Below are 14,043 nucleotides of genomic sequence, written 5' to 3' on the forward strand. Positions count from 1 at the left end.
AAAAATAATTAAAAAAAAAAAAAAAAAGAATAGCAGGTCCTAAAGATGAATTGTATCTCAGCACTCTTATCAGGCTCAATAAATAGAGACTTTCAAGATAATTCAATACAGTGAGTTGCTGTTGAAATAAAAAAAAAAAAAAAAATTTTTTTTGCATAAAGCTACATTTATGTATTTATTTATTCTTTGTTTTTGTTTGTAAAAAATTTTTATGCCAATTCACTCTGCCAAAAATAAAGCTATTCTTTTTTAATTTTAATTTTTTTTTAAATTTTTTGAGACAGGGTTTCGCTGTTGTTGCCCAGGCTGGAGTGCAATGGTGCTATCTCAGCTCACTGCAACAGCAACATCTGCCTCCTAGGTTCAAGCGATTCTCCGACCTCACCCTCCCAAGTAGCTGGGATTACAGGCGCCTGCCTCCACACCCAGCTAATTCTTTTGTATTTTTAGTAGAGACAGGATTTCACCATATTGGCCAGGCTGGCCTCAAACTCCTACCTCAGGTGATCTGCTCGCCTCAACCTTGCAAGGTGTTGGGATTACAGACGTGAGCCACTGCACCCAGCCCTATTCTTAAATTATTATTTTCTTGAGATATTCTCTTAGAAATGGATTTTCTAGATAAAAAGGTACATTTTAATGCTTTTAATAATATATATAGACAAAATATTTTCCAAAAAGTTTGTATCAATTTTCTCTGCCATCAGCAGTGTATTTTAATAACCAATTATATATCACATTCTTGCTAGCATTAAATTTTTTCCTCTCTAATTTATGGAGTTAAAATATTTGCATTTCTTTAATTTCCAGATGAGTTAGACTTAAGAAAATTTTAATTGACACATAATAATTGTACACATTTATAGGGTGCATGTGATATTTTGATACGTGCATACACTGTGTAATGATCGCTCACAGGGTAATTGGGATATCATTCCCAATTGGACATTAATTATTTCCTTGTATTGGAAACATTTCAAATCTTCTGTTCTAGCTATTTTGATATATGCAATAAATTATTGTTAACTAAATAGTCACTCTACTGTCCTATTGAGTACTAGAATTTATTCCTTTTATCTGTTTTTTGTACTCATTAATCAACTTCTTTTCATTATCCACCTCTCGCCCAATCTTTCCCCATCTCTGGTAACCACCATTCCACTCTCTACCTCCATGTGATCCACTTTTTCAGTTCCCATATGTGAATGACAATATGAAATATTTGATTTAGACTCTTTTGATGTTTTCGTTTCTGAATTGTGTGTTTCCATCTTTGTTTCTGTATCATTTTTATTTTCTAATCAGTTTGAATGAGTTCTCTGTATAACTGAAATGTTAATTTTTTATCATTTGTATTGGCTTTTCAGACATGTAAATTAGTTTTTTAACTTAGAAGTTCTATATTTGTATAAATATTTTCTTATCAAAATTGCAGTTTTTCTAGTTTAACATATTTGCTGCTTTAATCTTTCAGGAACATATTGAATGCAAATTGAATAAATGAGACCATTTTTTCTAACTCCTATTTAATTATGCAATATAAACCACTGCAATCAATATATAGAACATTTCAATTACCCCCCAAAATGTCTCATGCCTCTTTGCAGTTTATCCCCAACCCCCACTCCCAACCCCAGGCAAACATTGATCTCATTTCTGTCATTCGAGACTTGTTTTGCCTTTTTAAAGAATTTCATATACTTTTCATATGGTATGTATGATACCATATTTTTGTATCTGGTTTCTTTCATTTAGCATAATGCTTTGAGATGCATCCATGTTGTTGTGTATATTTCTACGTTTTTTCTTGTTTTTGTTGCTGAGTTGGATTCCATTGAATGGGTATACCACATTTTGTTTTCCCATTTATCTATTGCTGCACATTTGTGTTGTTGTCAGTTTAGGGCTATTATGAATAAAGTTGCTGCGAACATTTCTGTATAAAAATCTTTTGTGGATATATTTTTGCGTTTCTCTGGGATAAATACCTCGGTGTGTAATTGCTGGTCCCTGTGATAAGTATATATGTAACTTTCTAAGAAACTGCTAAACCTTTTTCAAATTGACAGCATAATTTTACATTCATACCAGCAATATATGAAAGTCTCAAAGTCTTTATTAATTTTTTCACTCAATTTGCTTTGATTTTAATTTGCTGTTCTATTTCTAGCTTCTTAAGTTGGAAGTTTAAATAGTTGGTTTTAGATTTTTCTTCTTATACAATTGTATAAAGCTATACATTTCTGTCCAAGAACTGCTTTAGCTGCATTCCACAGATGTCAATACACTGTGTTTTCATTACCTTTTGGTTCAAAATATTCCCTACATTTTCTCATGATTTATTCTTTGTCCCGTATGCCATTTAAAAGTGTGTTTTTTAATATTTCCAAATATTTTATGCTTTTCTAGTTATTTTCTGGTTGTCTGATTATTATCTAACTTCAGTTCAGTTATGGTCAGAGAATATACTCTGTAAAATTTCAATCTTTTGAAATAAAGAGAAACATCTTTTATAGTCTGTCTTGGGAAATGTTTCACATGCACTTGGAAAGAATGTGGATTCTGCCACATTCTTAAATACTCCTTAAAACGTCAGTTAAGTTAAGGTGGTTGATAGTGTCATTTAGATCTTTTGTACCTGTACTGAGTTTTACCTAGCATTTTTGTGAATTACTGAAAGAGAGGCTTGAAATCTCTATCTATTATTGTGGATTTGTCTATTCTTTCTCTCTTTTTGTCAAATTTGGCTTTGTGTATTTTGAAGCACTATTATCAGGTACATACATATTTATGATTATTATTATCCTCTGGATGTATTCATTCTTTTATTATTATGGAATGTCTTATTTGTCTCTAATAATACTCATTTAAATATTTGTTTTGTCTAATATTAATATAGCTACTCCAGCTTTCTTATGCTCTTTGTTTGCGTGGTATATCTTTTTCCATCCTTTTACTCTCAACCTTTTTGTGTCTTTGTATTTGTAGCATATATCTTGTAAACAACATATAGTTGGTTTTTGCTTTTTATGCAGTCTATCAATCCAGTTGCAGACTCTTGATGGACTAAAGTTCATTTACATTTAATATAGTTATATAATTGAATTTTGCTCTGCTATTTTTCTATTGGTTTTCTATTTATCTCATCTTCTTTTTTTTTGTCATTGTTGTTATTCCTTTGCTACTCCATTATTTCCCCATTCCTGTTTCCTTTTGTGTTAATCAAGTATATTTAGTATTTCATTTTAATCCTCTATTGGCCTTTTAGCTTTACTTACTTGCATTTTTTAGTGGTTTCTTCAGAGATTAAATTAGGCATTTTTAAATGGGCAAAACAGAGTTAATGTTGAATTCCTTCAAGTAAAATAGAAACCATGCCACAGTTCAGTCCTGTTTGTTTTTTTGTCATATATTTATATTAATGTACACAATAAACCCAACAATACGGTTTATCATTTTTGCTTTAAATGGGCACATGCCTTTTAAAGACATTTTTTTTTCCCTGTAGATCCAAGTTATCTTTTGGTATTATTCCTTTTTAGCCTGAACAACTTCCTTTAATATTTCTTGTGGTTCAGTTCTGTTGGCAACACATTCTCAGTTTATATTGATCTGAAAATGTCCTTATTTCATACTCATTTTTGAAGTAGAGTTTCATTGTATATAGATTTAGTGCTTGACAATTTGTTTTTCTAGCACTTTAAGTATGTCATTTCCATGTTTTCTGCCCCTGTTGCTTAGCTCTCTCTTGCTTGCTTCCAGGATTTACTCCCTAAATTTCCAGCTGCTCTGCTAGCTCTGAACTCCACCCTCAGCCACCTTAAATCTTCAAGACTGCAGCTGTTTGCTAGTGTTGGGGTGGGAGTGGGGAAGTTGGAAAATACTCTCAGACCAAAACGTTAAACATTTTTATAATTCTTATGCATTGCAGGTACCTTCTTTTCAGAGGAACATCTGCCCCAGTTTCTGCCTCCTTTTGTTCATCTTGCGGGTCCTTCAAATAGTTGTCCTTATATATATATATTTCCAGTTTAATACTCATTATCTGTGGGAGGGTTTGCCCAACCACTTCATGTCTTCATTACAATTGAAGCAGGCATTAATGGTCTCTTAATTTTGCTTATTATTTTTTTCTTTTCCTGTATTAAATTTAACAAACTTTCCTCTATGCCTGTGGATTTTGATTTATAGTTAGAAATACTTTCTCTAGCCTTAAGTTATAAAAGGATTCTCTCATATTTTCTTATAGTGCTTTTATAGTTTCCTTTTTTAAAAATTTAAATCCTTGAATAATTTGGAATTCATTCAAGGGTAGGGTGTCATAAATAGATCTGACTTCATATTTCCATCCCAGATGTCTATCCATTTGTCCCAACACCATTTGTTAAATAGTCCACATCCTATCCTCTAATGTGAAATGTTACTTAGGTATTCAGATCTATTTCTGGACTTTCTTTTCTCTTCCATTGGTCTTCATTTTCATATGCCAGAACCACACTTTTTAACTATCAAGATTGTCTAATATTGTAATGTTCAGGAGTGCTAGAGGTTCCTTTTGAGAATTTTTATGGTTCTTGTTGGTTTATTTTTTCATGTAAATTTTATAGTCAACTTGGCAGGTTTTACTGACATGATGAAAGGATTTATAAATGAACCTGGAGGAAATTGACATCTTTATGAGGTTGGAATTCATTGAGAACATGACATATTTTTCATTTGTTAAAATCTTCTTTTGTGTTCCTCTAATTGCTTTAAAACTTTCTTCATACAGATCTTCCACAATTCTTGCTAAATTTGTTTGTGAATTTTACTGTTTTTTGTTGCCATTATGAATGTGGTCTTTTCTTTCATTATACCTTGTAACTAGTTGCCTTGTTATATAAAACTATATGTATATATATGTATGTACATCAGTATTATACATATCAATATTTTATATATATATACAATTTTGTGTTATCTTTGATAAAATTTGTTGTCAGCATTTGTTTACTCTCTTGATGACTCGTATGGCTCCCCATCTTTCCCATGTACTGAATTTTTTTTTTTTTTTTTTTTTTGTTTTGAGATGGAGTTTTGCTCTTGTCACCCAGGCTGGAGTGCAATGGTGCGATCTCGGCTCACCGCAACCTTCTCCTCCCGGGTTCAAGCAATTCTCCTGACTCAGCCTCCGGAGTAGCTGGGATTACAGACATGCACTGCCACGTCTGGCTAATTTTTGTATTTTTAGTAGAGACGGGGTTTTGCCATGTTGCCCAGGTCTTGAACTCTAGGACTCAGGTGATCCGCCCGCCTCAGCCTCCCAAAGTGCTGCGATTACAGGTGTGAGCCACGGCACCTGGCCTTAAATTCTATTTTAAAATATAATATTTTTGGCCGGGCACCGTGGCTCACCATCTATAATCCCAGCGCTTTGGGAGGCCAAAGCAGGCAGATAACCTGAGGTTGGGTGTTCGAGACCAGCCTGACCAACATGGAGAAACCCTATCTCTACTAAAAATACAAAATTAGCCGGACGTGGTGGCACATGCCTGTAATCCCAGCTACTCGGGAGGCTGAGGCAGGAGAATCACTTGAACCTGGGAGGCAGAGGTTGCGGAGAGCCGAATTTGTGCCATTGCGCTCCAGCCTGGGCAACAAGAGTGAAACTCCATCTCAAAAAAAATATATATATATATGTGTGTGTGTGTGTGTGTGTGTGTGTGTGTGTGTATAATATTTTTCCCTCTACCTTCTTTTATTTTCTTCCTTATACATTCAATAGGACATAACGTATTCTAAAATATGAATTTGAATGTTTAGTACATGTATTTTCCTTCTTGTTGTAAATAATAAAAATGTTTATAGGGACAATGCTTGGGGTACAGGTTTGTCTCTGTCTTAAAGGTTTTAATATGTGGCATTTCAATTTTTAATATCTTCCAAATGTCTTTTGTATTCTTATTTTCTCTTCCTCTTTGGTTCAGTTTCTTGCAGATTCTTCTTTAAGGATGTTTGTAGTAACATTTGTGGTATCTGACTTGGCAAGTTGCAAGTATTGTACTACATCTCCCACATTAGTTACGCTTGAGCTGTACATTTCCTTTCAGATCCTAGTAATTCAAAGAGACTCACTCAGGTTCAGGCAGATATAAGAAGCTTCTTGTGAATGGAATGGCTTAGCTAATATTTCTAAAATGACTGGAGCCATGACTTACTGTTTCTAAGGCTTGAGGGACTTGGGCACACAGGCAAAAAATCACTCCTGCTAGAGGTATGACGGTGACAGCTGACTAGCAGCTGTTTGTGCCTCTGGTGGGGAGTAGGACTGGGGACTTCCAGACCTTGCAGGCACTTATTAGGGAATACAACATCATCAGGAAAGGGGCTATGTGAGCAAGGTTGGATGCTCCAGGGAAAGATGGACTAATGACCCTGAGAGGCTTTCCTCCCAGAATCTGGGTGATGCTCATTCTCGTCATGCTTCTTTAGAACATGTTTTTATTTTCACATGTTTTCACAGATTTTAAATGGGAATTTGGGAAGGCAGTCTCCAGTCACTTCCACCCTACTTTTTTCCTGGAAGTGTTCTCTAAATCATATTCACATCTATTCTCATTTACTTGGCTCTAGTGGTTTCTGGGACACTGGTTAGAGGTCAGACTTTGAAAACTGCCGTTTCTTTGACTTTAAGTTCTGATTTGGTCTATTTGTCTCTGGAGAATTCTTCTCCCTCCTAGGTGGTGTCTTTGTAGGGACCATCTGTCTCTATTGCTGGGTGGAACCTGGAACCTGGTTAAGTCTGGCCAGCGGAGGGTCTATGCCTTGAGGAGGGCACAGGTAGCCCCAGGAATAGATGCCATCCTGGCAGTGTCCCTGGGAAATGTGGTCTCCCCTTTGGAGATTTGGCTGTTGCATGAGGTGCTAACTTGAGTGCAGGTGCTGCTACTCGTTACTTACTGCAGCTTCCCTAGAAGCCTTTGTGATCAGGAGGGTAGGACCTATGGAGGAGACAGATCAGGAGAGTGCATTGTTTCCACAGCAGCAGTTTGCCCTGCCTAGCCTTTGTGGTGAGATGCAAGGAGACTTCTTTCTCTATTGGGGAAGGTAATTTGCTCTGAGGCCATTTTCACTATTAAAATACCCATAAGGCAGGGAGGAAAACCCCTTTTTAGGCCATAGGGAAGCAGAGAGGAAGGAAGCAAGGGTGGGGAAAGCTGCTGCTCTCCCCTGGCAGTTCTGAACAGTGGATACATGAATGTGGGGTGGAAGGAGGCTGTTAAAAATGTCTTCATACAAAGAGGCATGTAATTTCCTCCTGGTGGGCATGGCTTTATTCCATATCAGATGTCATTTTGATCTGCCTGTCCCATCATTGGTCAGGCTTCCGCTGGAAAAGAGAGAATGATGGAAGTAAGAGGTGGGAGGCTAGAATGTCAGGCCGAAATAGCAGCGATAGTCTGCTGTCTCGTTTGCTTGAGATCTATATGAAGACTTGAAAAATCCCACAAATATGCAATTACAGATTTTTATAAAAGCACCTATAACTTTATAATTTAAAGTTGATATTAAAATATATTGCCTTTTTAAACTCTTTTAATGCCTGTTTACATGAGGACATTTTTAACAGCCTCCTGCAACCCTACATTCACACACACATAGTTTAGGACAGGCATTATTTAATCTGATATGCTCATTTGTCACACAAAAGGTGAGCAGCTCAGAAAAAGCCTGAAGCAAGGAGGAGCTCTTGCCTGTAGCAGCCTCATGACCATTTCTGCTCTTGGACTTGGTTACTTTGAGGTTTTTCAAGTCTTCAAGGCCTTTGTTCTTTAGTTTTCAGGGCTACTACGGCTGGATAGTTTACCAGAAAAGGTCCACTTCTTCTACTTTTAACGGTCAAGTTGTTTAACTGAATTGCTTGTTTCTGTCCCAAGTGAGCGTGTCTATGTGTTTGCGCTTGCAGACCCAGTATTTTTGCAGCTTGGGATTATAACACAAGATACAAGATTTTTTTTTTTGAGGCAGAAGAGAAAAAGGTAAATAAATTAGAGAATTGTCTTAGCCAATTTTATGTTGTGATAACAGAATACCACAGACTGGATAATTTGTAAAGAATACAGATGTATTTCTTACAGTTCTGGAGGCTGGGAAGTCCAAGATCAAAGGGTCTGCATCTGGTGAGGGTCTTCTTGCTGCATCATCCCATGGCAGAAGGCAGAAGGGCAAAAATGTGCACATGAGAGAGCAAGGGCAAAGAGGCCTGAACTCACCTTTTATCAGGAACCCACTCCTGAGATATTGGCATTAATACCTCACAAAGGCAGTATCTTCATGGCTTAATTACCTCCTAAGGGTCCCCCCTCTTAATACCATGATAATGCCAGTTAAATTTCAACATGACTTTTGGAGGGAACATTCAAACCATAGCAAGGATAGCATATGATGGAAGATTCAGGGAAGAAAAAGGAAGGGCCAGTTTTTATTAAAATTGTGATAAAGTACATATCACATAAAAGATACCATCTTAACTATTTTAAGTTCAGTGGAATTAAGTATACTCACAGTGTTACACAACATTATCATTATTCATCTCCAGAACTCTTTTCATCTTGCAAAACTGAAACTCTATATCCATGAAATACGAACTCCCCATTTCAGTCTTCCCCTCAGCCCCTGCCTCATAAAAGTGGATCACACAGTATTTGTCTTTTTATGACTGAATTGTTTCACCTTGCATAATGACTTCAAGGTTTATACATGTTGTAGAATGTGACAAAATTTTCTTCCTTTTTAAAGCTGATTAATATTCCATCACATGTAAATACCACATTTTACTCTGAACTGACAGGTTGTTTGACTCAATTACTTGTTTCAGTCCCAAACGTGTGTGTGTGTGTGTGTGTGTGTGTGTGTGTGTGTGTGTGCAGACCCAGTATTTTTGACAGCGTGGGAATATAAAAAAAGATATAAACTATTTTTTTTTAGAGATTGTCTACTTATCTGGCAAATGGCATTTGGGTTGCTTCCACCTCTTGGCTGTTGTGAATAGTGCTGCTATGAACATGGGTAGGCAAATATGTCCTTGAGAACCTGCTTTCAATTCTTTTATACATATACCTAGAAGTGGCTTTGTTGGATCATATGGCAGGTCTATTGTTAATTTTTGAGGAATCTTCATACTGTTTTCCATAGGGATTGCACCATTTTACAATCTCATCAACAGTGCACAAGTGTTACAATTTCTCCACATCTTCATCAACACTTGTTATTTTAGGTTTTTTTAAAAAATAGTAGCCGTCCTAATGGGTGTGAGGTCATCTCTTTGTGGTTTTGATTTGCATTTTTCTAATGATAAGTGATGTTGAGCATCTTTTCATAGCTCATTGGCCATTTATATTTCATCTTTGGAGAAATATCTACTCAAATCCTTTGGTCATTTTTTAATTAGGTCATTTAATTTTTTATTATTGAGTTGTAGGAGTTCTATTTTATTTTATTGTAAGTTCTGGGATACATGCACAGAACATGCAGGTTTGTTACATAGCTGTATGTGTGCCATGGTGGTTTGCTGCTCCATCAACCCATTATCTAGGTTTTAAGCCCCACATGCCTTAGGTATTTGTCCTAATCCTCTCACTCCCCTTGCCCCCCACCCCACAACAGGCCCCAGTGTGTGTTGTTCCCCTCCCTGTGTCCATGTGTTCTTACTGTTCAACTCGCACTTACGAGTGAGTGAGAACATGCAGTGTTTGGTTTTCTGTTGTAGGAGTTACTTACATATTCTGGATGTTAACCCCGTGTTAGATATATGACTTCCAAATTTTTCTTCTATGAGTTTTATGTTTTTCAGATCTTACATTTAGGACTTTAATCCATATTGAGTTAATTTTTTATATGGTGTAAGTAAAGATTCTAACTTCATTTTTTGCAAGTGGAGATTTAGTTTTCCCATTACCATTTGTTGAAAAGACTGTCCTTTTCCAAGGACATTGCCAAGACTATTCCATAGTCTTGTCACCCTTGTGGAAAATAATTTGGCCATATATGCAAAAGTTTACTTCTGGGCTCTCTATTCTATTCCATTGGTCTATATGTGTCTTTATGCTAGTACCACCTTGATATGCTTTGTCTGTGTCCCACCCAAATCTCATCTTGAATTGTAGTTCCCATAATCCCAACATGTGGTGGGAGGGCCCTGGTGGGAGATAATTGAGTCATGGAGATGGTTTCCCCCATGCTGTTCTGGTAATAGTAAGTTCTCATGAGATCTGATGGTTTCATTAGGGGCTTTCCCCTTCGCTTCACTCTCATTCTTCTCCTTCCTGCTGCCATATGAAGAAGGAGATGTTTGCTTCCCCTTCTACCATAATGGTAATTTTTCTGAGGCCTTCTCCAGCCATGCTGAACTGAACTGTGAATCAATTAAATCTATTTCCATGATAAATTACCAGTCTCAGGTATGTCTTTGTTAGCAGTATGAGAATGGACTGATACACACCTATTTTGATTACTGTAGCTTTGTAATAAATGTCAATATCAGGAAGTATGAGACCTCACAATTTGTTTTTTTTTTTTTTAAAGATTGTTTTGGCTATTTGGGGTCACTTGAAATTCCATCTGAATTTTAGAATAGATTTATATATTTTTGTAAAAAATGTCATTGGGAATGTGATAAGGATTGCACTGAATCTGTAGATCACCCTGGGTAGTACGACATCTTAATAATATTAAACCTTTCAATCCCTGAACACAGGTATGAAAAAATTCAGCTATTTGCTTGTCATTTACTCTCTTCATTGTCCTGTTACCATTGTCTCCTTCTGTACATCAGAGTGACAGCTCTAGAATGGTGGTGACAAACTACAACCTCCAGTACTTGGGCCTCATGTTACCTGAAACTATTCTCAAGAATATGGACATAAAGCTAGGTCTTGAAATGTAGTTTCACAATTTATCTCTAGGCCTGTTTCTCTGAAACTCTAAATACCAGAACTTGCTTAAAAAGCTTGCGTTTTTGAACTCTGGTTTGCTGAAGACCAGAATGTTAAATGTCACATTGAAATGGAAAAAAAAATCAAGGCCAGTAAGATAGAAGGGCTCTTTACTTTTCATATTGTTCATCATGTTTCTTCCTGTTGTAAATGGTTTGCTTTTTAGGTATGTCTTCACTGGGATTTATATTTTTGAAGCTTTGATTAAAATATTGGCAAGAGGTTTCATTCTGGATGAGTTTTCTTTCCTTCGAGATCCATGGAACTGGCTGGACTCCATTGTCATTGGAATAGCGTAAGAATGTTAAAGATGTTTTTGAAGAGACTTGGGTGGGAAAGAAGCCCCTTTGCTTCCATCAGAGCTCTGTGTGGATTCATTTGAGTGGCTGAGTATGCCCTAGTAATGCCTAGAGCTCTGAGTGCTGTGTTGGTTGGCCCTGAACAGCACATGCAGCCAATTGACCAGATGCCTCCACACACAAACTCATTTCTAGGTCAACACTCAAGTTCTTGTTCCTTCAGCCATTTACTCACCAAAACTGGCCAGTTATGGGCCAGGCTTTATGCAAGATACAGAGTGTGCCAATGAAATACAAAAAAAAAAAAAAAAAGACATGTTTTTCTATCTTATGAAGCTCACAGTCCAGAGGGGAAGAGTGACAATTAATGACCCTTAAAATATAGTATGATGAGTACCAGGATAGGGGCTGTACATGTATTAAGCTGTCAGAAGATACAGGAAGAACAAAGCAAAGCAGTCTAAAAAATCTTTGACTACTACAAGGTTACAAAGAGCTTTACTCCTGTTTACTTCTAGAAGTTCTGTAGTTTTGGCTTTTATGTTTCAGTCCACGGTGCATTTTGAGTTAATTATTATGTATGGTGTAAGGTGTAAGGTGAAGGTTGAGGCTCTTCCTGCAGGAAAGACACTGATTTGGAATCTGAATGATGAAATGGAGTAAGCAAAAGAAAAAACAAGAAATGCAATGACACATTGCCAGCACAACAATAGTAAACCTAGCATCATTTAATCTGTACCAGGCATTATGTTAAGCACTTTGCATATTTTTTCCTATTTAATATTCACAAAAGTACTTGGAGGTAGGTGCTAGTAATTTCAGAGTTTGACATTTGAAGTTCAAAGGTTGTGTGCGCTTAGTTATTGAAAGGCGGTGAAGCACAGTGGTTTAGAGTGTGACTCTGGAGCTACACTGCCTGGCTGCACATTCAGGCTTGACCATGTAGTGGCTGGAGACTTTAGTGAAGTGCCTTGGGGCATAGAACTTGTCAGCCACTCAGTAAATATTTGAGAGGACTTCTATTATTCATTAGCCACAACTACATGGACTATTTCAAGGAGTCTTCATCTGTGTCCACATATGAAGGTGAACTGAGAACAGCCTCCTCTGCAGTTCATATCAAGAACAGTGGTATGCCAGATCCTAAGATAAAGGTGAGGCTGGAAAGGTGAGGCTGTCGATTTCACCTTGGAGGTCACAAGCCCCAGGCTGAGCTTACTTGTGGCTTTTGTGGAGATGTGCAGTGCAGCTGCAGGACTGAGCAAGCCCATGCTTTCCTTGTGCTTTGTCTTGTAGGATTGTGTCATGTATTCCAGGAATCACCATCAAACTGTCGTCCCTGCGTACCTTCCGTGTGTTCAGAGCTTTAAAAGCAATTTCAGTAGTTTCACGTAAGTCACTCTCACTTTCCACACTGGCTCCTATCTAGAAAGAATGTTAATTTGTATTTAAATTTTTTCAAAATGTCATCATGTAAACCAAAAACAAACAAACCCTGCTTTACAAATTTATCTGATGGCCCAACTGATAATTATTGAGCACCTAATATGTCCAGGCACTGTGCTAACTGCCTGAGATCTAGTAGTAAGCAAATGGATGCAGACTCATGGAGTTTTACCTTCTAGGGTAGGGGGTGGAGACACAGACACGAAACAACAACTATAATAAATAAGTACATTATGTAGCATGTGAGCAAGTGCTATGTGCCAGGGAAAATATAAAGAAAAAGTAGACACCATAGAGGCTATGGGAAGTCACAGGGTATAGGGGAAGCAGGTTGCAGTTTTAAACAGAGTGATCAGGATAGTTGTCATTGAGGTGAGACGTGGCAGAGATTTGAAGATGGCAAGGGAGTGACACAAGCAGATATATGGGAAAGAGTATTCTGAGCAGGGGAAACAGCCAGCACAGAGATTGAGTAGGAAGGATGAGGATGGGACTGGAGGGGAGACAGTGAGGGGCCAGGTAGAGGTGAGATCATAGAAGTGAAGGGGGGCCGGATGCAGTCACTCACGCCAGTAATCCTAGCATTTTGGGAGGCCAAGGCAGGGAGATAACTTGAGGCCAGGAGTTTGAGACCAGCCTGGCCAATATGGTAAAGCCTTCTCTCTACAAAAATACAAAAGTTAAGGCCAGGCGCAGTGGCTCACGCCTGTAATCCCAACACTTTGGAAGGCTGAGGCAGGTGGATCACCTGAGGTTGGGAGTTTGGTACCAGCCTGATCAACATGGATAAACCCCATCTCTACTAAAAATACAAAAGTAACCAGGTGTAGTGGTGCATGCCTGTAATCCCAGCTACTCAGGAGGCTGAGGCGGGAGAATCACTTGAACCTGGGAGAGGGAGGTTGCGGTGAGCCTAGATTGCCCCATTGCACTCTGGCCTGGGGAACAAGAGCAAGACTCCGTCTCAGAAAAAAAAAAAAAAAAAAAATTAGTCAGGTGCGGTGGTGGGTACATTTAATCCCAGCTACTCAAGAGGCTGAGGCAGGAGAATTGCTTGAACCTGGGAGGGAGAGGCTGCAGGCTGCAGGCTGCAGTGAGCTGAGATTGTGCCATTGCACTGCAGCCTAAGGTAAAAAAAAAAAAAAAAAAAAAGAACAAGAAGAACTGAAGGGGAGTTTTGTAGGCACAGGGAGGATCTAGGCTTCACTCTGAAGAAATGGGAGCTGTGGTGTGGAGAATGGAATGTAGGGGAGAAGATGGGAGAAGCAGGAAGACCTCCTACTACAGGGAGCATGGTGGACTAAAGATCCCGCTTCCACCTCTCT

The 14,043-nt window shown here is 37.9% G+C and overlaps 1 protein-coding gene across 3 annotated transcripts in view; it reads left to right on the plus strand.

Moving 5' to 3' along the window:
* The window catches only part of SCN11A (sodium voltage-gated channel alpha subunit 11), a 217,171-nt gene that overhangs the window by 110,710 nt on the left and 92,418 nt on the right, over positions 1-14,043 (plus strand). For all 3 annotated transcript variants that reach the window (XM_025376599.1, XM_025376600.1, XM_025376598.1), the window contains 2 exons: positions 11,140-11,268; positions 12,569-12,663. In XM_025376599.1, coding sequence (XP_025232384.1) covers positions 11,140-11,268; positions 12,569-12,663 — 224 coding nt within the window. The remainder of the gene's footprint in view (positions 1-11,139; positions 11,269-12,568; positions 12,664-14,043) is intronic.

Source organism: Theropithecus gelada, chromosome 2 (assembly GCF_003255815.1).
Source record: "Theropithecus gelada isolate Dixy chromosome 2, Tgel_1.0, whole genome shotgun sequence".
Taxonomy (NCBI): domain Eukaryota; kingdom Metazoa; phylum Chordata; class Mammalia; order Primates; family Cercopithecidae; genus Theropithecus; species Theropithecus gelada.